Source organism: Vidua macroura, chromosome 10, assembly GCF_024509145.1.
Source record: "Vidua macroura isolate BioBank_ID:100142 chromosome 10, ASM2450914v1, whole genome shotgun sequence".
Lineage (NCBI taxonomy): Eukaryota > Metazoa > Chordata > Aves > Passeriformes > Viduidae > Vidua > Vidua macroura.
Window position 1 is genome coordinate 12,800,744 of NC_071580.1, and position 25,034 is coordinate 12,825,777.

The 25,034-nt window shown below is 42.0% G+C and overlaps 2 protein-coding genes across 3 annotated transcripts in view; both read left to right on the top strand.

The window, feature by feature from the left end:
- The window catches only part of DLG1 (discs large MAGUK scaffold protein 1), a 144,264-nt gene extending 141,657 nt beyond the window's left edge, over positions 1–2,607 (top strand). The window contains 1 exon segment of the mRNA XM_053986145.1: positions 881–2,607. Coding sequence (XP_053842120.1) covers positions 881–987 — 107 coding nt within the window. The 3' untranslated portion in view covers positions 988–2,607.
- A 2,657-nt stretch (positions 2,608–5,264) lies between these two features.
- On the top strand, positions 5,265–24,531 carry MELTF (melanotransferrin). 2 transcript variants are annotated; one of them, XM_053986758.1, is made up of 16 exons: positions 5,265–5,474; positions 7,990–8,144; positions 11,733–11,832; positions 13,191–13,373; positions 13,680–13,836; positions 14,695–14,762; positions 15,421–15,608; positions 15,788–15,968; positions 16,905–17,056; positions 17,451–17,547; positions 18,412–18,606; positions 19,750–19,906; positions 22,025–22,092; positions 22,194–22,381; positions 23,177–23,375; positions 24,353–24,531. In XM_053986758.1, the coding sequence occupies exons 1-16, from the start codon at positions 5,429–5,431 to the stop codon at positions 24,421–24,423; spliced, it is 2,205 nt and encodes a 734-aa protein (XP_053842733.1). In that variant the 5' UTR covers positions 5,265–5,428; the 3' UTR covers positions 24,424–24,531. The 2 variants fall into 2 exon arrangements, with proteins under 2 accessions (XP_053842733.1, XP_053842732.1); XM_053986757.1 differs by having other exon boundaries at positions 23,177–24,531.
- The last annotated feature ends 503 nt before the right edge of the window (positions 24,532–25,034 follow it).

The window sequence follows — 25,034 nt, forward strand, 5'->3', positions numbered from 1 at the left end:
TAAGAGACAGGAATGGAATGGTAGGAATAAAAGGGAACTAATTTGCACAAAAGCAAAGCTCAGAAGCAGTACTACTCTATTAATGCACAGAAGAGTGAGTCTGACCTGCCTCCAAAACTGTCTTTCATGCTAAATTTTACTTCTTGGATTATTGATGCTGAGATTGTGACACTAATTAAAAAGAAGTTGCTTTCTCACAGTGATTGCTTTTCCAGGCTGAAGTGTTGGTAAGAACAGCTCAAACTTCATTTTCACCAGACCATATTTTATTCTGATATGTCAGAACACATCCTCATTGGCTCATTTCTAGTTAATTTCTAGCTTTGGCAAAAATATATCAACCAACCTGATAGGAATGAGTATAGATTGCACTTTTAACTGTATAAGGAAGCCTCTTGTCTATAAAACTTGAATCTGTTGTCTGGACAACAAACTCCATGAGTTCCTCCTTTTTTTAGCCAAAAGCAAAGGTAGAGCTATGTAGACATTTCAAGATCAGCCTGCCTTACTGTGCAGCTTCAGGATAGAACTGAGGAGCTCACCAGCCTGTGAGGACGCAGCCCTGCACTGTCTTGCTTTGTGTTAGAAACACAAATGAAAGCAGGGCCAAAAAGAATACTGGAGGATGCGAATTGACTCAGGCAAATTGGAATACATGGCTAGGAAAAGGTTGTTCCTGTCCCCAAGGAAGTGCTTTGTGTGTCCTCCAGACTGTGCTTCAGTCCAGCACTGAAACCAGGAGTGTCCACAGGTGTCTGTTCCTTCAGCAGTCAGAAATCCTCCTGCCACTCTGAGGGGAAGGAGCAGCCTGGCGTGGAGCAGCCTGGCTTCTGCACGGAACGGGAGGGATGATTGCTGATTGCCACATTATGTTTTGCAGCTATTGTCCAGGGAGACACTCTGGAAGAAATCTACAACCAAGTGAAACAGATCATAGAGGAACAGTCTGGTCCTTACATCTGGGTTCCAGCAAAGGAAAAATTATGAAAACAGATTTTTATTTTTCATTTTCTAACTACATCACCTACTACATCTGACGACTCTTAAGCCCTTCCAGTGGAGCCTGCCTCTAGTTCTTTCCAGCGTGGTTCATACCCTAACCATCACATTCTGCAGTTCCCATAATGCTTTACATTTGGTGTCTCTCTTAGTTTAAATAATTTGTATTATTGTGTGTTGTTGGTTTGCCATTTTTCGAACATGACAGTGGAATGGCCTGACCAGCTATTAGTTTAGGGTGGGGGTGGGAGGGAATTGCTGGGTAAAATTCCTTAATGTTTAAGGGAAAGTAACTTTCAAAGATTTTTCAAAAAAGCTTTATAGACATTCTTTTAAAATTTCATAACAATTGAAAGAAAAGTTGTATTCAAGGAAGTTGTAAATTATGAGTAACTTTGCACGCTTAACTTTAATAGTATGGTTTGGTCAGGGCAATCAATTTTGGGTTTTATTTTCTGAGTTCAATCCTATTGTCACGGTATCTTTTTTTCTTTCCAGGCAGTTAGAAAGAAACTTTTAAATTTTGAGTTAGCATTTTCATTAAGTCCCATTACTACTCCTAAAGGGATATTCATTTTCATAATTTCATACGGATATTCTTAAAATCTATTTTTTCATTTTTTGCCAATAAAATTGCTAGGGACAAAGATGTGTAATGTTTTTAATCTTCCTCATGAAACACTATTTATAGTGTGTTACAGAAATTCTTTATAGATAATGGTCATCACACTTTTTGAGCCTAAAAATATGTTTAGGTGCTAGGAAATCTTGTATTTTTCAGAGGAATGCCAAATTTGCATTGGCAGTAATTCAGAAAACAGCTGCAGAGATGGTCATTAGGGCAATGAGAGAATGATTCATAGCCTAAAAATGTGTGTGTTCTTAGGGGTCAGATTTTAATGAATATTTTACCCACAATAACTGCCTATTTTGTTATAATAAATATATATATATTAAACTTTCTTTAACTAAACTCTGTAACTATGGGAATTATTTTCTTTACATAGTTGCGCACACGTATAAATATATATATATAAAATATATATTTTTCTTTTACCACCTACTCCTAGCTTTTTGTTTTGAATAAAAATAAAAAAACAAATTAGAATTTACCTTCCTTAATCACAGAAAAATCAAACGGGCTGTGATGGCTGGGCATGAAGTCCAGGGAATATTAGTACAAGAAAAAAATACATGCGAGTTCTCCTCTTTTCTACGCAATTCTGGGTGTTTGTCTTCCCCTGTCCCCTTTATAATATGCATGTCTTAACCAAAGGAAGAATTCAGAGTCAACAATATATTTTTTTCTGTACATGTTCGTCTCTGATTGCACAGCACAAGATCTTCCATTTGCAATGCACAAACTTCTGTGCTGAATGTTATGAATACATTGTACCAAAACCTTCAATAATGAAATTCTCTTATTCCCATATTATTTGGTACCTGCCATTGCTTGTTTGCAACTGATTGTTTTTTAGAGGGATGTACTTATGGCAGTCATGGGGCAGTCACACAACCAAATCAGCTTTGGTTTGTAAAGAATTATCAACACTATCCATTCCATTTGTTAGAAAGAGGAGAACAGCTAATAAACTTTATTGTACAATACATTTGTCAAGTGTGTTTTTAATTATGATAAATACAGGTGTTGTAGCACTTTAGAATAATTGACAGAGACTGTAAATGAAAATCAGATGTTAGAGAAACACTGGCGGCCACATTGGGGCTACTGAAGTTACTGCATTAAAAGCAGGTTTAAACTTGTGACACAATTATTGCTGATGTTACATGGGATGCTAGTGCAGCTTACAGGAAGTTAAAGCTGCTGGTGTATGCCCCAGAAGAGTTTCAGGTTTTCAAGATCTGGGAAATCAGGTGTGCTGCCTTTCTGAGAATTCCTGCCCATGAAAGCACATGGTGTACTGGATTGATGCAGCTTTTGATAGATAATGTCATAAGTTTCTAAGGCAGCAAGAAGTGTACTGTTGTGTCTCCCTCTTTGAAAGTGACTGATTGTTTGAGGTGTCTTGTGAGACATCTTAAAGGAGTAACTCTAAAAAAAAACCCTGAAGGATATGAATCTATCCAATCTGCAAACACATCTGAGATCTCTGTGTATTGTATACACTTCATTTTAACTCTTTTTTAACCCATCAGAAAGAGCCTGTTCAGCTGAGTAGGTCTGTGAGGAATTGCTCCTTCCTATGTTGGAGTGTCTGAGTAGCTGTCACCGAACTTTGCCCCCAGGCACTTGTCCTGTAGTAGCCAGGTGTCGCCAAACACTCCGCTCTGACTGAAGTCTGCAGCAGTTACCTTGCACAGCTGTCACGCGGGAGCGAAAACAAGTCTTGGATCAAGAAATCCCAAAGGACTCTGGTTTATTTGCTTTGCATTTTTAGTTTTGTTTGTTTCCAGTGTTACCTTTGAACACTGGCAGAACAATTGGTTCTGAGAGCCCTGATGCTTCTTGTTGTCTTATCTTGTGTAATTGTCAGAGTTTTGCATTACTTAGTGTTTCTCTGGGTCTCATTTTTCCAGCATCACGTGCTGATAAATCTTTTGATTCTTGGGTACACTTTTCTGTATTTTAGAGTTATGTTTAACGATATGCGTATTTTGCTAAAGGCCTCTAATTTAACAACTAGAGTAATTAGAAAATCCAAATGGCATCACACTGATGTATTACCACTCTTTTGCTGGTCCAGTGAAGGCATTCTGGGTTTTTTTCTTGCCTGATAACCCAGCTATTTGTAATTGCTATACAGACACATGCTTGATGATGTATTTGTTACCTTCTATTATTATTCTAAGTTATATTATTTCCTTGTTGGCATTTTTGCTGTATTGTGCTGAAAACTAGGTTAAGAAATTTAAAGCACAGATACACAGAGTTAAGAATGAAATAGAAAAATTATCTAAATTCTGACAAACTGTGCTTGTGTGATTGTTTAGAGGGGGCTGTGTTTGGAATAGACCTTCTGTACAAAAAGGCTGCTCCTCTGCTTTCTGAACCATTCCTTTAGAGGATCCACAGGAGAGCCCTGGTACCAGATTCGTGTCTTACTAATCCTGCCCTTGCAGTCTTAAGCAACTGGTACCAGGACTGTCGGTCTTGTCATCTCTATATGAATGTAAACCCTTCTGCAAACATCAGGGAGACAAGGCTTCAGATGTTAATCTGGCCAGTAGGAAGGGCACGGGAAGGATCTGAGCAATGGGTCCTTGAAAACATTTGGAAATACTCCAGTGGTACCAGGTTATTCTTTAACACTTAAGACAACAAAGGGACGATTAATTCCAGATAGTCTAGGGAGCCAAGAATCAGAGTTCAGCCATAAGGTTTTGTTTGGGAAGAAAGTCTGGAGGGATCATTCTCTGTTTTTTTGAAATTCTAAATTGAAATAGCAATTAATTGACTCAGCTCTTGTCTTACAGGTGCTAGTCAGAGTTGCCAAACTGCAGTCAGGTAGCTGATGAGTGCTGGAGGCATCCTGCCACACTCCTGGCTGTACAGGCTGGTGGGGGATGCACAGAGATGAGTGGCTTATGCCCTCCCTGGATGTGAGGACTCACATCACACAGCCCTTCTGTTTCTGAGCAGCTTTTATCTAAAAAAAGTGTTACAGGCAGCTGCAGTTCGTTGACTAATAAGAAATTAATAAAAGGGCAGCACAAATGAGGGTTGGTCTGTGAAGGTTACACTAAAATTCACAGCAGCTTTTAACAGAGCTACTGTCAGCAGTTTTGATTCTTTCTGGGAGACAGTCCTTCCTGGGCCTTCTCTTAAACTTTAAAATAAGTCAGAATGATTCAGCTGGTTTATATAATTGCTATTAAATTTCAGGAAATGTGTGCTAAGCATGTGCTGTACCACCTGTAGCGTGTACAGGCTTTGCTGTTGTAAGAGCCTGGGCTTCTCATGATGGCTTTAAGCAATTCGTGACAATGCTGAGAATGTGGCATCAAGTGACTGTCTCCTCTGCCAGATAAACTGCTTGCCTTGAATCTCCTCCTGCTTCCTGAGCCCCAGGTATAGGGAATACACAGATCACAGAATGAGGATGTGGTTGCACAGCCCTGCCCCGCCCCTGTGTGCCGGTGTGTAGCGATTTATTGAATGAAGTCTGTGGGTGGTGCCAAGGCAGTAGAGACCTCATTGGTGCCTCAGATATGGTGCAATTTCCAGGTCTGATGGTTTTTTCCAAGTGTACAGGCAGTGTGAGGAGAGGCATGCTTTCTTTTCCTGTTGTCCTTACGAGGTGACGCGTGCCGAGGTAAGCAGGGCTTGTTGCTGAACAGAGTGCATTGAATTGCAGTTGAACACAACTGATTTTCACCTAAGACCAGGCTGGAGGGAGCACTCTTGCAGGAGCCTTGATCTCTGGGAGTTCTGAAGGCTGAAAAAATCACAGATCCCAAAACTTTCACCATGAAGAGCTCCAGAAATGTTTTCTATCTTCTCTTCTTTCATGCTGGTAAGTGTCCTCCAAAAGCTTTTGCTGTGGCATGAGAATTCTGTGTGATGTGAGAGAGCAGAAGGAAACTGGAACCACTTCAGAGCCAATCTTATATAGCCAGGAAAATAAACAGGAGGATGTAATAGAAAAGCAGTAGAAAAGGCTGCACTGAACACCATGGATATATCTTTACTCATTGGTGTCAAATGTTCTCTTTCCCCAGCACTGAATCAATTTCTGGTTCAGTGGTGTCTGTTTTTCACAACAATGAGCAGTTCTATGACACTTACTTTGTAAAAATAGAAATAATTGCTTTATTTCACTTCTCATGCTCTGTGCAACATGTTGGCTTTTTCCTGTCACTCACAAATTGTATTGGTGAGTGCTTTTAATTTCACCAGAGGTGTAGGTGCTGTTTCTGAAGTACTCTTCAGTTCTTCAGAAAATAAATGGTCCTCATTAATTATTTTCTTTTTTTTTTCTCAATTTTTTTTCTGTTGAAAGCCCTTGATACTGTAGTAGTAGCTGTACAAATTGCCATTTGATGTTACACAGTGTAGTACCATTACTTTGAGGAGTTATTGGGATGTTTGTCAGTTATAATTATGGGTGTGTTAGGACTCTGAGCCTATTTCAAATAGACGATTCCAGCTTCTGCCATTTTAAGCTTTATATATATATCTGCTGATATACAGAAGGGCCAAAATTGAGAATAAACTTGGGTTCAGACACTGACCTGATGTTTTAAGCCGGTTTTCCTTGGTGGTAGGATGAGAGGATAACTGCAGGCCTTGTCTGTGCTCAGGCCCGTTTCAGATTGGCTGTCTTGTAAGGAAGGAGCCAGAATATTGCCCAGATCTGACTTTCCTCTAACAACAAAATTCAGCAATTTGGAAAGGGACCAATTAACACTTGGTTTTGATGAGTGAGGAGAAGACCAATGGATTCATGCTGTTTCACTATTTTGGCTGAAATACAGAACTAAAAGAACTTTATGTTTCAGGTGTATGGCTAATGATTTTTTCATACTTTCATGCTTTACCCCCTTTGTGTCTATATGTAAAATCAGAATGCTGAGGCTGAAAAATAGCACTTAGTATACATACACATTGAGAGGCTGAGCCCCCAGTTTAATTTCTCTTTGCTTATGTTTATAAAAAGAAAACCTCAAAATGGAGAACAGGATTTTTCTTCCACTCCCAAGGAATTAATGGTGAAAATTTCACCCCAACAGATGAGGTAGTACAAACATTAAGTTTTTGTGAAGTGTATTTTTACCATGACCTGTTGTGTCTTTCTCCCAGCCCTCTTGGTTCTCAGAATTCCTGCAACTCAGAGGTGGGCAGTTGTTTCTCCCTCTTCTGGCATATGCTGCCATGAAAACTTCCTGTAAGCTTTCCAAGTCTGACTTAGTATTTGTTGACAGCAGTAGAGTTGGCTCTGTGTCGCAGAGGAGCAGCAAGCCAAACCCTCTGTTTCAGTATTGGATCTTTTGGCATCAACAGTCTTGTTTAGTCTGCAGCCACTAAGTCAGCGGATGTGCACGGAGCACTATCGGGCACTCTCGGAGTCATTTTTAACTTGCACAGTCACATGTGGCATCTCAGCTGCAGGACACTGGGGGGGACGTAGAGGGCCACTTAGAGGTATTAGAAAACCACATGATAAATGGTTTACAGCAGACTCCAGCTTAAAAATGGAAATTGTAGACAAGCAGTGGAATGTTGTGTCCCTGCTTATGAAAATGACTGTGCCTGTTTGTCCCACGCCTGCGTTTCCATCTCACCGCACTGTCTGCGCACGATGACCTCTCCCTACAAAAGCAACCAAGTGTTTGTAGCTTTGGCACTTAGGAAGGTGACATTTGGGCCTCTGAAAGGCACCTTTCTTTGCTAATTAATGGAAATCTCCACTACTCAACTTGAGTCTTTTCATTCATGGCTCTGACCTCCCCTTTTCCTGACTGTGCTTACGATCTCTTATGAAAGACTGTTTTGAAGGGCCAAGTTTACTTTTCTAGTTTTCATAATAAGCCTATTGGCAAGGCTTTTGAGCACCTAAGATTGCTTTTTTAATTCAGACCAATAAGGGCTGGTACAGGACTCCAAATACTAACTAGCAATACTCAAGACAAGAGTTGTCTTTGGATAGTCTCTTTGGTTTTGTTGCATATAATTTTAAATAATAATTCCACATGATTTTAACTTGATTAAGATGGTATATTCTGCAAGGTGTTTAAAATAGTCTGGATGCCCTGACCTATTCCATAGTACTTGTATTTCTTATGTCAGAAACAAATGCCATTGAATTTCAGTATCTCAGTCTGATCTTGTGGTCAGTCCAAAAAAAATTCATTATTCATGTTAATTGGAATGAAAGTGGGAATTACCTCTAAGGACTCACAGTGAAGTGAGCCCTGATTTTTTTCTGTTTGGAGGGAGAAGCAGAATGAAAGTTTGTCTCTAAATGGTAAGCTCTGTTGCAGAAGCTCAGATGGGTTTTGTAATATTTTCTCTTGGTGCTGTGTTTGCAGCTCTCGGCCTGGAGCGTGTCCGGTGGTGCACAGTGTCTGAACCAGAACTTTCCAAGTGTAATGGCATGAGCAAGGCCTTCAGTGAGGCTGGCATCCTTCCCCCTCTGGAGTGTACAGCAGGGGGGTCAGCTGCTAACTGTACCCAGATGATCAAGGTGAGCTGTGAGTGACACCAGTGTCATTAGTTTAATTATCCCCTGGCAAGGTGCACTGTTGTATGGTGAGTGTGTGGCAGAGGCAGCTGACCCTCTGCTTCCTGGCATCCATGACTCTGACAAATCAAGGCATATCTTTTTTAAGAAAGGCACAGAAATATACATATGGACTTGAATGTCAGAATGGCCCCATGTCATCTGTTTGGCTGCTCCCATATGGCCAGTCAGTAGGAACACAGCTAAGGTCTTAAGTATTTCCTCCCAAATAGTAATCTTTGATTTGGGAATTGTGTCAGATTTATTTAGCAGATATTTAAGAAGGGATGGAGCTACAAGATGCAGACAGTAGTTAAAACTGTGCTGCTTAGCCTCTAAGTAGATTGTATTTCGATAAACTCTGGATCAAACTCCCATTTCAGGGTCCTGTTATGGAAATTGCTGTATAAACAGATGAGCTGAGTATAATCAAAATCAAATCTCCCAATACTGAGTACAAGAGAAAGGCAAAGCAGCAAGTGGGGTGAGCAAAGGGCAAACCTCTGTATTAAGCTGTATTAATTCAGCTGCCCAGAGTGTGCTCAGCTTCCAAAACCAGTGTGCCTCTTGGGAAGGCTTTAAAGACTGTGAACATGTGAATTTGCAAGATTATGTATGCAAAATAATTCCCTCCTTTGGAGGGGGTAGGAGGTAAAAAGTGAATGTTGGAAGAAGTGTGGAGGCAGGTAATCATGGTTGTCATCACTGGCAGAGTGTGGGGGAAGGGAAGGCTGGCTGGCTGTGCTAATAAAGAATGTTCTTTGTAGATATGCCTGAGAACCAGGTTTTTGTTGAGATGCAGCCTGTCAAGGACAAGAGGTTCAGAGGAAGAAAAGGAGATCTGAAAGAATAGTTTGAAGGGAGATGAGGCAGATGATTATGTGGCTAGAAAAAAAGGAACAAGAACTGATATCTTGTAATTTTGGTCAGTGAAGCAGAATGGTTGTCTGGCTCCTAAGACTCCCTCATTGCCTCTTGATAACTACTGTTCTTGAGCAAGGGTGTCAGGCTCTATTGAAGAATGCTGAGAGCAGATACTGATGCAGATGTGGATCTCACCTTGGGAATAGCCAGGGCATTCTAATGTCAGATCTTCTCCAAACCACTTGGCTGATTGCATTGTACAGAGGGAGCTATTAGATTCTGCAAAGCAGACTATATAAAGGGCTGATGAGTGTCTGCTTCTGAAATACAGAGCTCACAGAATTGCATTTGCAAGCCATTGGAAATAGCAGGCAGGCAGACAGCAGGAGTAAGTTGCTTTCTGATAAAATGAATTTTCACTGTAAGGCTTCAGACAAGACTTTGTCCTTTAGATCTCCTTTTTGCTTTTTTCCCCTTGTGCTAATAATCTACTAAATATTCAAGCCAGCCTACTCTGTGTAGAATCCCTGAGCTGGCATCTGCACTGAACTCTGATCCTTGAGGCCAAGAAGGGAGCAGGACACAGTGGCTGAAGAGGCAGATGCTGTTTTGTAACTGCATAACTTGGACTTAGACCTGTGTATGTGTTAGCACATGGACAAAGGAAAAATCCCTTTTGATTGAAGGTGTGTAAAAATTAAGAAATACCTAAATATTTAACTAGGGGATCTGACAATATTGAATGTGACGAGGCCTGATTTTTAGCAGGTCTTTAAAACACTTAGGTAGGTAATTCTCAAATGTTGTGACATACAGAAATAAACTTCCTCTGAAAATAATGAAGAGAGAATTACCATCACATGTATACTTACTAAAAAATTGTAGGTGAGTCCCTTGCTAAATTTATTGGCAAATGCTTGCTGAAAAAAAATGCCCATGCTGCTGTTCATATGTCACCTCAGCAATAATTGTGTTATTTAAAGGAGAGATCTGTAGCCTGAAAACTACTTCATGTTAAAAACAACAATAGACGTTTTTTGTCTTGTGCTATTTTTACAAAAGCTATTTATTAGAGACTCTGTCTAAACAGAGCGCAAAGATTCTGTTTTTCAGTCAGAAAAGTGCTATTTCCTCTGAAAATATGGCCCTATAGGATACCTCATGGTTTCTGTGGCCAGCCCTTTCCATTTTATCTGCTCTACTTTTGGTCCATCACCAATTCTAGAAGCTCATTTTGTTCTCCCTGAAGGTAAGAACCTTCTAACTCCCACCTTCTCTCCTGTCAGGCGTCCCTCCTGAACCACAGATTGTATTTGATTCCTACACTGTGCTGTGCTCTGACCCTCACCAGTGGAATATCACATCTAGTTATTCAGAAAGATTGTGTCTGTTCTTTAAGATGCAAATATCTCCCAAACCCAAGTCCGCTTCAGGTTCCCTTGGATTTGTTCAGCTCTCATTCATGAGAAAGAATTCTCAGGACATCTATTGTTTCAACTGATTAATGAATATAATCTTTTTTCTTCTTCAAGCCAAACAAGTAAAAGATTTCAAATTATATGGCAACTTCAAATCTGGTTTAGATGTCAACATCAACATATTACCTGTGCTCTCACACAATCCCCTAAAAAATGTTCAAGCTCTTTATGTGGTTCAGCCTGTGGGAAGTTGCTGTGCTGTGCTAGGCAGTCCCAGCCCTGCTTTGACCATGCTTTGCAAGCTCCCAAGGCATGGAGAAACTAAATGACCCCCTCCATGGCCAAACCAGAGGTTAAGCAAACTGATAAGAAACTTGGAATTATCTTAGAAATGCAAAATGCCACACTGCTGATTATTTTCTCGGCAGTACCTTGTCTCGGTGTGAAATGCCCTCTCCTGGCTCCCATAGGTTCAGTACACAGAGGGAGCTGATTCTGCTGCCAGGGGTGTTACAGCAGTTCTCCTGGTGCTGCTGCTGGGGGAGCCCCATCCTGTGCTCTCCAGAGCAATCCTGCAGCTGTAGCAGGATCCCAGCAAGCTTGGTGTTACAGTCAACAGAAAATACCTGGTGTTGCTGGACATCTTCCTGAAAGTGGATGCCTCAGATTTGTATCCTCCCAGTTTGGGAGTCTTTTTAGATACTTAGATACTTAGATACTTTAGATACTTTCCTCCTTCTCAGGAACCCATTGCCACCTGCTCCCCCACTCACAAAATGCATGTCTGGCTTCTGCTGAGCTACAAGCCAGCAGGCTCTAAGGGTGCTTTGGAGTGCACTTTGGCATTTAGATTTTGTAGCCCCAAAAAATATTATTTTGAGCTACATGTGAATATATTTATTTTATTTAAATCATCAAGCTTTGGGGCACAAGCTACAGAGGTGAATGAAACTTCTAATTTCTGGGCTTTAAGATCCTGCAGAGAGCTGCAGCATCAATTTCTAAGGTTCCTTTGAACTGTTAAGACTGGTGAAGCCATCATTGTGCAGGGCTGGTTTCTGCATTGCTTCTGCTGGAAGGCAGTTTTGAAGGTCTAAAATCTCTTTTGGTAAGAGTTGTTCAGAAATTTGTGTGCCCTTAAAATAATTGGAAAAAAGAAAACACACATGTATATTAACTAAGGGCCTCTTCTAAATGCATGGGTACTCTGGTTGTTGATAACTACTGATAATTAAGCTTTAACATGTATTCTGCCCTTGTGTCTGCACAGGATGACTTGGCAGATGCAGTGACCCTGGATGGCCGTTTGATTTTCCAGGCTGGAAGGGAGCATGGTCTGAAACCTGTAGTTGGGGAAGTATATGATCAAGGTATATTCTAACTACATACCTTTTAGATTACTTAAAATGCATAAGAAAAAGCTTGGATTTTCTGTTTGCATTTTACTTGGAGTCTTCTTGAAGACTCAAAACAGTGGGTAGTGGTCAGCTTCCCTCTTGGTTGCTCCTGCTTGTAACAGACTGTCTGGGGAAACAGGAGACACAGGGCTGTGACAAAGTCTGTCCTGAAGCATTTAGGTCAGAGTAGCTGTTCCTGTAATAAGTTTGTTGGGTTGGTTTTTGTTTGTTTTTTACTGTCTCTCTGCTTTTTGTGTTCTCTATTCCATACTTTATATATTAATGAATTGCTAAGCATAAACCACTAGGTTTATCTCTCAGTCCTATACATTAGAATAATTAGATTTTGTTTTTACTAATGTATTATAACCTCTTGGAAGAAAGGAAGTGCTAGATTCTGCTTCTTGTCTGGGTGACCTTAAGCTTTGACAAGGCAGAGACAATAATTCAGTGGTGACTTGTCATCCTGACTAAGGGCTCAGTATCAACAAATTTGTGTAGTTCAGAGCTGGATGATGCCCCCCCTAACTTCAAGATGCAAAGGAAGGGAGAGCTCTGGAAGCAGTTTGCTGGCAGTACTGTCCCATCACTCTATTGTGAGATGGAGCTGGATTTGTTTTGTAGCTGGGTCTTAGTGTTACCTGGCCAAAGGTGTCTTCAAAAGTTGCTGTTGGGGTCAGGCCACAGGATCTTGGATCATGTGCAGCAGCCCCCCACCCTATTAAACATACCATGACTCTGGTGAGGGACCTGTACTTTGGCTTCTCAAGCCAAACAGGCCTCAGGACCCAGAGGCTGACTATCTCCATTAGTCAGGCTATGAGCTCAAATCAGGGAAAAGTGGAAGAAATGTAATGATTTCTAATCTAAATACAGTCAGATTGAATGACCTTATGATCACTTCAAACCCTCAGCTCTTGACTCTGAGTTATATTAAACTGTAAAAAAAAAGAGAATGAAATCAGCTGTGATGCTCCAGAGACATCAGTTGACTCTGCTGTAACAAAATTAAGATCCACTGTATAGCAAATTATATTGGTTTCAATTCAATCCAGATATATTTAGTCATAGAAAGCTTCTTTCTGAAAGGAACCTCACTTTCAAAGCAGAGTGACCTCCAAAGTTAGAGCAGATTGCCTGTGGACTAAGACAATTCACATTGAAAAAGTAATGGGGTGCATTGATTCACAGTCAGCAGGGTCTCAGCAAGGATGTGAACACAGTGACTTCCTTGTGGGTAGGGCAGGCACAAGAGTCCAAAAATCAGTGTATGTCACTGTAATGCTGCTGTGGGGCTACTCAGGTTGTTTCTCTTTCTTCCTGTGCTGCAGAGATTGGAACTTCCTATTATGCTGTGGCTGTGGTAAAGAGAAGCTCCAACATCACCATCACGAGCTTGAAGGGAGCGCGCTCCTGTCACACGGGCATCAACAGGACTGCGGGCTGGGATGTGCCAGTGGGGTACCTCACTGACACTGGGCACCTGGCAGCAATGGGATGTGACCTTCCAAAAGGCAAGAGTTACAGGGCAAAGATCCCTTCAGCAATGCTCTCCCAATGGTCTTGGGACCCTCTGTGTGTGTACAGAAATGTGTGACTCAGCTGTTGCTCTTTGACTTTGATGCTCCTTGTAGGATCATAATGTAGGTCTAATGAAGATTGCAGGGTTTTTGGTTGTTTCAAACTTGGAAACTATCTTTTAAGAGGAAAATAACTTGTGCCTTCTGGATCTTTTTAGAGATGTACTGTGTGGATGTGTTAAATGAAATTGATCTTGTTTATTCATTGCTAAAAATGCCTCATTCTAATTTTGCATTTAGCTGTAAGTGACTATTTCAATGCAAGCTGTGTTCCTGGAGCAAATGGTGTGAGCTATCCCAAATCCCTCTGTCAGCTCTGCAAAGGGGATTCAGAAGGACAGAACAAATGTGAACAAAATTCCCAAGAGCAATACTTTGACTACAGTGGGGCTTTCAGGTAAAAATCCTGTCTGTCAATTTCTTTATTGCTGTACTCTCTCCACAGTCATCGTGTTCAGGCCTCACTGACAAGAAATTGAAACTACAGCTTTCAGTTGATCTTGTTAGAAAATCTATAGTTTTGTAAGGATAGCTATGCTTTTAATCTAACTGATCAAAAGTAATTCTTAACCCACTATTTCAGGTATTAATACCTGGATATTAAAACCAAATGGATATTTAGCACATATACTGGGCAGGGAAAGCCCACTGCTATTTGCTTGGTCCAGCAGCTGTTGATACAATCTGAGTGTTTCAGCAAGCTTTACTGACTTATCTTTCCCAGTGAAACCTGATGATCCTTGGAGCCTGAGAGCTGAACTCCTGCCCTACTTGGCTATTTCAGTTATCCCACCTAGCTGCTCTGAATTATTGAGTTGCTCTGCCCTCCATTTTTGCAAACCAATCTTTATTTTCCTCCTTCCCATCTGTGTGCTGCGTTGCAGCTCCCAGTCCCCGAGTCATAGCGTTAACAAGGGCAGAATTTGCTTATGAGAAGTTCTTGCTCCTCCCTGCGTATTCCCCAAAGGACTGTGTGACTGCCTTAGACACAGAACTGTCCTGGACAAAGAAGGTCATGGTGTTTGTCCCAGGCAGCACTGAACATGTTGTTCATATTCACCAGATGACAATGATAGTTTACTTCATGCTCCAACAGCCTCTAGTCTCTGCCTTGAGCAAAACTCTCAGCACAAGGAAATAGGTCAATGTCTGTGGCTGATGGAACGGAGCACAGAGCCCTCGGGCTGTCAGCTGGCAGTGGCCAGAGCACAGGGGTTTTATAATGCCTCTTTGTGGTTGGATTTATATTTATTAGGTGTTTGGCTGAAAATGCTGGAGAGGTCGCTTTTGTGAAGCACAGCACAGTGCCTGAATATACAGATGGTGAGTAATCCTGAAGCTTGTTGAATAATGGCTGCAAGGTCTGAAATACGGTGTTTGTAATGACAGTATAATATCAAATCTTTGATGTATTTTGAATTGAGGAATCAGCAAAAAATGCTGTAATACAGATAAAATCTGAAAACAGATGTGCCCTCTGAGGTGTGCACCAGAAGATAGTGATTTTTTTTAAATGCTTGATAGTTTCAGTATAAGGTGAAAGGTGGAATCTTAAGCTGCTTCTGGAAAGAGACAGAAACATCTTTTTATATAGACCTGGACTGTTAAATTGCTCCAGCCTGCCAAGGGATTCAGTGGAAACTAGGAGTGAGTTAACCTGCCTTGTCTGGCACTAGGTGAAAACTACCTTGAACATAACATTGCTTTAATATGTCTGACCTGGGAGAAAAAAAGCCAAAAAAATGTTGTACATGACCCTAAACTAGGGATGCTCTTGATACTGCTGCAGACCCCAGTACAGCTCAGTGCGGTCTCACAAATGTTACGGGACTACAGGACCACAAAGGTGCACAGGATATGCTGTGCAGTGAGGAATAGTTCAGAGATGCTCAGAAGATGGGTGCAAGTGAGGCTTAGAGCAGGCATGGAGCCAGGAGCATCGTCCCCACCTGTTCCTTAAGCACATCCTGTCTGGTTTCAGGGAGAAGCCTTTCTTCCTGGGCCCAGCGGCTGCGCTCCCGGGACTTCCAGCTGCTGTGTCGCGATGGCAGGAGAGCTGACGTGACCGAGTGGAGAAGCTGCCACCTGGCCCGAGTCCCCGCGCGGGCCGTGGTTGTGCGGCCTGACACAGACGGGACAGTTCTCTTCCAGCTCCTAAACCAGGGACAAGTAGGAGGCTGTTTCTTCATTGCTCCTTTGTGTTTTAAAAGGGTTCTCCCAGCTGTCTAAGCAGACTGAAAATGGGATATCTGAGCACCTTTGGCTCTGCGGGGTTTGAAGGTGTATGGGATGTCACACATCCCACGTAGAGCAATGTGTGACATGTGCTTCTTTCTTTAACATTACAGCAAAGATTTAATGGGGTGGGTGCCAAGTTTCAGATGTTTGACTCAGCAGTCTACGGTGCCCAAAATCTTCTGTTCCGAGATGCCACCACAGAGCTTGTTGCGATCACAGCTCAGAATTACCAGACATGGCTGGGTGATGAGTATCTTCGTGCCATGCAAGCTCTGAGCTGCAACCCCAATAGTAAGTTGTCTGTAGATTCCTCTTTATAACCAAAAAAGCAAAAAGATAGCTGATAACACAGACCATCTTGACTCCGCTTTATTTTCTTCTCACTCTTGGAGTGTTATGGCAAGATGCCAGTCTGATCTTTGAGCATGGGCAAAGGTCACTTTTTGACCTAGAAACAATACTGCATTGCAGAACAGTTTCCTGTGCAAATTGGCCAACTTCACTATAAAATGGCATTTTTAGGCATTTTCTACCCTTTCTTGGTGTATGAGAGGCATTAATCTGGTAAGCTGCTACTGCTGCCTGGTACTTAATTTCTTACCTGCTGACAAGAGGAAATAATAATGTGCTGCTGCACAAATCCCCAGGTAGTCTATAAAAATGGATGAATGGATTCCTAGCAGAGGATTTCCTCCCTAAGCTGAAGGAAACCCTCAGTTGTTCTTTATTGAAGCGTTCTGGTCTTTCCTGCTATCAGAAGAGAGTAGAAATTACTTGATACACATACTGGGAAAGTCAGAAACAAAATTTGCAAGAATCTTTGCCTGAAGAAGCTTAAAAATCCTGGCAACTGAGCCTCCCAGATGTGATCTGTGCTGTGGCAAAGCCCCTCACCTTTCTGATTTTTCTCTTTTGGGCATTGCTCTGTGACTGTCATATGTGAGGAAGCTTGTATTCAGGGTGGCTTTTTGCTGCACTCCAATGGTCAGTAATTGTAGGAACTGTTGTTCCTTTGCTGTGGAGAGGTTTGCAGTGTGTACATAACTGCTCGTCAGGGAGTGCCCTGGTTCTGGTCAGGTGTAAGTCTGAGCTGGAGGGATGGGGAGCAACACAGAAGCAAATATTTTCAATAACATGTATGGGACACATGGGACAGTGGGCAGTGTCAATCCTTGTTGTGTATTGCAAAGAAAGTGAATGTTGCATTTGCTTTTCAATTTTGTGCAGCAGTGCCAGAAAGCCTGAACTGGTGTGTTGTATCCACTGAGGAGATTTGGAAATGTGGTGAAATGGCCGTTGCCTTCAGAAAAAAGAATTTAAAGCCAGCAATTCAGTGTATTTCAGCCAAGACAAAGGAAGAGTGTATGGAGCTGATCCAGGTAGGCTGCTACAATCCTTGTGCCATAAACCAAATGAGCAGAAACTGCTCTCTGCTGGGTAGGTGAGGTTAGATATGTGCATTCACTTTGGTGACAGGCAGGAGCACTAGATTTGAAGGAGATGATCTGAAGCTCAGATGCTCTGGATGAGCCTGAACCCTGATGATCTTTGGTTGTGATGAGAGCACTGTTTTTCTAGCCTGTGTGTGTGAAATCTCCTGTCCCTGTTTCACTTTATGCACATTTGGGAGGTTTTCTTTAGCAGTGTGATGGCTCTTTTGCTGTAAGGCTTGCCCTTCAAGGTGCCACACGTGTGACCATAAAGGTGTCATCATTGTAGCAGGGAAAGTATGTGCTGGGTTTTTTCACAGAAATCGTATATTTTATCTTTCAGAGAAAGGACAGTGATGCTGTAGTTCTGGGTGGAGCTGATATTTACACAGCTGGGAAGACATATGGCCTTGTACCAGCTGCTGGAGAAAGTTACTCTGGTAAGAAGATCCAGAAACATAAATATTGACTTTTTTTTTCCCAGGTTGTTTGAAAACGGTACTAAAAACAGAGTCTTTTGTTCCCAGCCCTGTTGGGAAAGCTGTTTTCAAAGGAAATAAGAGTTATTGCCCTCACATCATGGTTAGAGGAGGATATGAGATGAGCTTCTGCAGTGAGGGTACTTTGATCTGTCCTGCTGCAGGACCAGGTTGAGTCTTTGGCAATTTTGAGTCTTGTACCTCTTCATTTGTTTTTCGAATTCTGAAAAAAAAATATTTTCAGTGGAAAAAATTAGTATTCACAAAGTCAAAATATTTTTAAGATAAGCAAAAATACAGAAATTGCACAGTAGGTTCTAGTTAGAAGCAAATTCTTCCTGTCAATGTGGCTGCTTCAGAGTCACTGATTAAAAGAGAACTTGTGTCCACAGTATCACTAAGGCAGAGTTTAAATTTGCTGCAAAACTCAGAGAAGTTTTAGTGCAGGTTTAAAGTTTTCACATAAAAATAACTTCTTGAAGCAGATTTGCTGAGTTACTTATACCCTAAATATTGTTTTTCAGAGGGATGTATTTATAAGAGCTGGTGGGAACAAGAACACTTTCATCATCTTATCTGTAGATTCAGCTCAGGTGTGCAGCAGTAGCAGCTTACAGACCAGAGGTGAATGCAGCAATGTGAGGCAGTAGAAGTGAAGAGTAATTCCATGTACATCCATGCTGCCTGACTAGCACATTGTTGGTGCAATTGAAGTTGCCACCATATAAGTGTGATGGATCCACAGATGATCACTAAGCTGTGGGAATGCATAAGGGAAGCTGTAATGTGTCGTGTTTTTTTTTTTTTCTTTTTTTATTTTACAAGCTAATGACAGCAGCAATGCATACTATGCTGTGGTGTTAGTGAAACGAAATGCGTCCAATGCATTCACCATCAGTGACCTGAGAGGGAAGAAGTCCTGCCACACAGGACTGGGGAGAAATGCTGGATGGAATATTCCCATTGGTGTACTAATTAAGAGGGGGATTATTAAGAACAGAGACTGTAATGTTCCTCAAGGTAAGACAACAGTAATACATATCAAAAAATAGTAACAGTCTAATGATAAACTTAAATTAGGGAAGTGTTTTTGATATTTCATAGCTCTATATTAATCATATCTCTTTGTGAAGGAGTATTGTGTTTTTAATATAATTATTTGAAATTTTAAGTTTGCCACCATTGTGGACTAGTGGAGGGGTCTAAGAAGGTTACATCTAACACAAAAGTATTCCTTTCCTTTATCACAAAATGATTGGCTAATTTAGGTTGGAAGGGACAGTTTGAGGTCATCTATTCCAAGGAACTCTATAAAAGGTCTGGTAGTTCATATTGCTCAGGTCTGTGTCCAGGAAGGTTATGATTAAGTCCTAGGACAGAGATTACACACAACCTCTCTGGACCCTGTCCCACTACTTGACCATCATTGGTACAAATGATTTCTTTTCTTACATCTAATCAGAATTTTCCTTCTCATAACTTTAGTCTGTTGCTTCTCATCCTTTTGCTCTGCACCCCTGAGAAGGCACTGGCTCTGTCTTCCTGAAAAACCCACTATGTAGATGAAGATAACAATACACTGTTAGTTGTCTTATCTCCAGGCTGACCAAATCCAGCCCTCAACCTGGTAAATGCAAGTTGTGTTTCAGCCCTCTGAGCATCCTGCTGTCCTTCCACTCTATCAGCTCTGTCCATGTCCTTTTAACACTAGGAGCTCAGAGCTTGCCACAGATGTCAGAGGAGAACCTTCACTTCCCTGACTGCTCCCCCAGCACACCCCATTATCCTGAGCATCGATGATACATCCCTGTGCCCCTCTCCAGGATTTTATTGCATTTATTTTCTAATTGCATTAGGTAATGAAACAATGTAGCACAACAAGAAAAAAGATCTGTAAACGTGGAACTCCACATTCTAATTTTGCTTGCCTACTTCTTATCTATCACCTAGGAACCTCTTTGGTTTCATTACATAGTCAGCTAAACAGTGCTCTAAAAATACTTTAGAAGTTCTAGTTTGTGAATTCCAGTAAGGCAGCTGTAACTTGTATTTCTATTGTTCTACTGAAACCTGCATTGGTTATAACTTCATGATGTTGTATCTGCCTTTTTTTGTGAAGAGCCCACACTTTTCACTCCTTATGTTGGTTTTGTCTTCCCCCAGCTGTGAGTGAGTTTTTCTCTGCCAGCTGTGTGCCCTCAGCTGAGCAGGACAATTACCCAGCAAAGCTCTGTCAGCTGTGTATTGGAGATGAGAGTGGAAACAACAAATGCAGTGCAAGTAGCCAAGAGCGCTATTACAGCTACAGCGGAGCCTTCAGGTAACTGGTACCCATGGCTGTGACTCAGTGTGTCAATCTGCCAAAATGCAAGGAGCACCTGGTTTCCATCCCAGTCAGCAGACAGAGGTTATTGTTGCTGCAGAAGGTGCCATAAATGAGGTGGGATGTGTGTCCCCAGATGTCGTCACCAATGCAGGTTTGGCATAAGGCATTACACTGGCTCATGTCACAGCCTTTGCCGCTGCCTTGCAGACATCCAGGTGGCCAACAGCCCAACCTGTATGTCTGCACAGAGCACCCTCCTTGTGAGCACCAAGTAGATTGTTGCTGGCCTCCAGTCTTGTGTAAATCTAGTGGGACAGTGAGTCTGCCACTCTGGATGGGCAGGTCATCCACAGGCAGCTCTAGCAGGGAAGCAGACACACAATAGCCAGGATCTGGCTGCTGTTGTGACAGGCTTGTGACAGGGATCCTGGAGTGTGTCTTCACTACTCTGATTCACTGGTGGCTGTAGCTGAAGGTAGATTTCTGTACAGCACAAACAGCTATGGCCAATGTTCAATTACCAAATCCTCTTCAAAACAAAATATGTTAAAAATAGAGGGGGGAGAATAATATAAAATGGAACAAGTACTTTGTGCAACAGTGTACATGTTCAGATGGGGCCATCCCCAAAGACTGTGAAATTCTTAGATATGGAAGGAGCACTTCCTTTTCCTGATCTTCACCTTGGAAGGAAATGGTGCATGTAACAGCTCATAGAAAGCCACCTTTTCCCTTCAGGGAAGAGATTTCAACAGCAGCTGCCTGGTAAATAATGAAGTGTTAGATTTTGATAGCTACTTTTTGCAAATCTATTTAGTTGAGTCCAGATGCTCTGCTGGGTACAAGCCTTGCAGGCAAACTCCAGATCCTCTGCTGTACTTCATGGATTAACAGAGCCAGCTCCCAGTCATGAGATGAATGAGCAGCAAATGCTGTTACAGGCTGTGGGACCCTTGCTCGTAATTCTTAAGATTGTGCATTTGATAATAGTGCCCATACAGTCTAACTTTATATGGAGATCACTTTTTTTGTTTTTACGGGAGAAGATGCTTAATTCATTGAGAGATGTGGGAAGTTTTAAGTATTTAAAATGGAGAATTTGGGTGGAAAAATGGAGGACTGCAGTCTTCTACAAGGTAGGGGTAGGTCTGTCTGTGACACTTACATGATCCCCTCTGAAAGAAAAATGAATTATGGAAGGCATTTGAGATGGACTTAAAATTCAGATTTCCAGATTCCTTCAACTCTGGCTGTCTGCAGACTAAATTGATAGAGGTGTGAGAGGCCATTCAATTTGTGTATATCCCACTGTCTGGGGCAAATTAAACTGCACAGAGTACTGAAAAATGTGTTAGGAAAGCTTTTTCTAATGGGGAAATGCACTGAATAGCCCCACTGAGTCCTTGTTCTCTGTCTGACTGTATCAGCCACATTGTGACTTATCACCTTTGATTAGAACTGTTGATGTTAAACTAGGTGCAATTAAAATATATATATTTTGGGTAACTGTTACCAGTCATAACTTCCTCTTGTATTTTGTACTGCATAAGCCATACACAGTTACAGCTTTACATCTGTTTCATTGGTTCCATTATTTTGTTTTAGGAAATGCTCCTTGAAAACACTTATAGAATAAGCTACATAGGAGAGGAGATGGTTTTAGGGTCCCTTGGCATGATGGGCTATTTCTGCTTCAGAAAATTAGAAGAAACTGAACTTAGTTCTGAACAATTAGCTTGGAAATTGCAATTAGATTAACTGGAGATCTCCAATGTAAAGGGCTGCGAATGCTGCACTGAATATCACATAACAGATCTTCTATTTCTGTACTCATCTAATATTGGTCTTGTTGTTTTTCACACTGCTTTTAATAACTTTTTTCTATTCTATTCCACTCTTGAAATTTGTAATTCAGATTTTTTTTTTTTTGCTTTTCTCCCCATCTAAGATGCTAAATTTCTCTGGTTTTTCTTACTAACTTTGGGTCCAGTACATTTCCCTTCAGGAATGCCTGTAAAAAAAATTGCATTCTAAACCTATGAGTTATTAAAAAAATGTAGTTCACCTAAAGCATTTTGAATTGAAAGCATTTATATCTTTGACTTCCTTTAGGTGCCTGGTAGAGGATTCTGGGGATGTGGCCTTTGTGAAGCACTCGACAGTGTTTGAGAATACAGATGGTACTTAGTTTTACATGTCTCTATATTATAATTCAGGGTTTATTTTTTTTTCTTGTTTTAGAGCATTAATTGCTTGACAATGACCAGTTTCTTTTTTTCAGGAAAAAACAGTGCTAGTTGGGCCCAAAAGTTGAAGTCCAGTGATTTCCAGTTATTGTGTCCAAATGGTGCCCGTGCTGAAGTCACCCAGTTTGCCAATTGTCACCTGGCTCAGGTGCCAGCTCAGGCCGTTATGGTTCACCCAGATGTCAATGTTTTTGCTCTATATGGACTGCTGGACAGAGCCCAGGTACTAATAATCCATTTATTTTTGGGGGGAGTTATATATGGTCTTACAGTCCAAGGATAAAGACAACAGGACCACACTGCCATATCCTGCCTCATGGCACTGGCAGAATGTGCACAGTGCACAGCCCTGTTGGGAGTGTGACAGAGAAGGTAAAGTACAGCCCATGTAACTCACTCAGTAAAACCACCCTGGTGCACAAGGGATTTCAACTTTTTGCCCAGCCACTGGTTGCAGTAGTAATTTCGCTGGAGCTTAAGGTGTTCTCCCATGGCTGTCCCCTGTTTCTGCATTGTGCCAATGCTTCTCCATTCTGGAATTTTCCTTGAAATGCAGTAGAACTTTGCTGGGTTTGCAGCCATGCACATGGTAAACCAGGCAGGCAGAGTGTGCCTGGCTGCCACAGCGAGGTTCCTTCTTCTCCATCCTGAAGTTAATTAGTTCAAAATCGAGACTGAGCAATATCTCTGTGCTAGGCTTCAGTCATGTCTGTAACTCCTGGGCAGCCAAACCCTATATTGCGTAACAATATTGAGGCAAGAGAATTTTTTAAAACTTACAGCTCTTTTTCCAGATAGTAACAAAAAACACAAAATAACAAATGCTGTTCCTGTAATTGCCAGTGGCAGAATCCTGTATCTGATCTACTGGAGCGTCTAAAAGCAAACGCGTAAGAGAGGTTCTGCAATTGTGTATGAATTTTTCATCTACAGAACGGTTCCTGTCATCTTTCATGTTGTATGACACAAACGTAGCACTTCATCTTGCAAAATGCTGAGAATTTTTCATTATTTTCAGGTCTACTTTGGAAATAGCAGCAATGGAAATGGATTCAAAATGTTTGATTCTTCAACTTTTCAGGGAAAAGACTTGATTTTTAAGGATTCTACTGTTGAGATTGTGCCAGTGAAAGAGAGGAGAACGTACACAGAATGGCTGGGGAGTGAATATATTGAGTCCCTTGAAGGGATGCAAACACCCCATTGCTCTGGGGCAGGTAATAAGATAACACAGTACTTACTCATGGCTACTATCATTCCCCTGCTTGTTTTATGTCAGATACAAGGCTTGGACTAACACAGTCCAAGTGGGAACTTCCAGGCCACCTCTGCCCTGCCACCTTCTCTTCAGAAAAGCTGCTCTCTGGATAACATGTTGTGCTACCATGTGAATGCCTCTTCCTGCCTCTTTGCAGAGCAAGTGCCAACAGCATCTGCTCATCAGGGAGTGGGGTAGGGCTGGAAGCTGCCCCTGTCTGTGTGGATGGGGTGGAATTTGGGGCAGAAACCAGCAATACAGTATCAACATGGTTTACAAGATCAGTCTAAAACTGGAGCATCTCTGCCATTGTTGCTGATACTGAACCACCCAGGATTCCCAAGAACTGTTAGATGGATTCAGGGTTTTTGACCTGTAGAAGAATTTTTTTTTGGAAGGCAATATCAAAACTCTCTTGTGTAGTGAATTCTCTCTCTAGTGGCCTCTTGGCTGGCTATGCTTATACTCCACATCCCTGCTTTACCCATCCTACTCTGTTTCTCCTGAGCTCCGCTGCCACAGAGGTAAGTGCACAGAGAATGGACAGGCTGTGAATAAAGACCAGTCCAGCTTCTGCCATGGACAAAGTCTTCTACCTTCCATCAGAAGAAAGTAGGGGAAATTTCCAAAGTCACTGGATGAAAAAGAAGCCCAGAGAGACTGGAAGGGGGATTACCCTTTGACAGAGAAAAGAACAAAGCCAAACGTGAGCATCCACTGAGCTTACTGACTTTCCACACCCAGTGCTCTCATGGCTGGCCAGAGATGTCCTGTGATCTTCAGTTTGATGCAGCCTTCATCAAGAACTGTCCTCCTTCTACATGGGGCAATGCCTTGTGCATGAAATTTGTATTTGCTGTAGGTGAAACAAAGTACTTCACTTCTGAGTAGCCATTTCTACTGGCTGTAGTATTCAGGTTTTATTTTTATCCATAGCTGCACTAACCACAGATACTGCTGTGCTGCTGGCAGGCACTGTCCTTCTGACTGTAGAGACCACCTCATGATGCTGGGATGAACAGATATTTAGTGTAATAAAAACCTGGTAAAGCCAGATAGCAATTACGTAAATAAGTGAAAATAGCAAATAAACATGAAAAGTAATCACACTTTAACCAGCCTGGTAGCTGAACTACTGCTTTTCTGGGACATGAACATTTGCCTTTCCCTTTCACTGCCCACTGTTCCATTGCTCCCAGTAACAGGGGCTGGAGTGGGACACAGACTGATCCCAGCCCCCGGCTGTGCCCAGTGGGGTGAGTGTGTCTGTGCAGGGAGCAGTGACGCCGTGCCCAGCACTCAAACCCATGACTATGGGCAAGCTGTGCCCAGCTGCAGCCCCGCTGTGTTTCTTCTCCTTGTGCTTTTGGTCAGAAACAGCAGCTGAACAGGAGCCGGCGTGTGCCCAGCTGGCCAGTGGCATCCTGTCTGGCCTGTATCGGGAATAGTGTGGCCAGAAGGATCAGGGCAGTGATTGTCCCCTGCATTTGGCACTGGTGAGGCCACACCTTGAGTGCTGTGTCCAGTTCTGGGCCCTCAGCTCAGGAAGGACATTGAAATGCTGGGATGCACCCAGAGAACGGTCTGGAGCACAAGTCCCATGAGGAGCAGCTGAGGG

What these genes read in the sequence shown, in the direction of transcription:
- MELTF (XM_053986757.1), top strand. Translation starts at nt 5,429, where the DNA reads ATGAAGAGCTCCAGAAATGTTTTCTATCTTCTCTTCTTTCATGCTG. An exon ending in TGGGGAAGTATATGATCAAG is followed by an intron (nt 11,833 to 13,190) that starts GTATATTCTAAC and finishes CCTGTGCTGCAG; the next exon opens with AGATTGGAACTTCCTATTAT. An exon ending in AGCTACAGCGGAGCCTTCAG is followed by an intron (nt 19,907 to 22,024) that starts GTAACTGGTACC and finishes GACTTCCTTTAG; the next exon opens with GTGCCTGGTAGAGGATTCTG.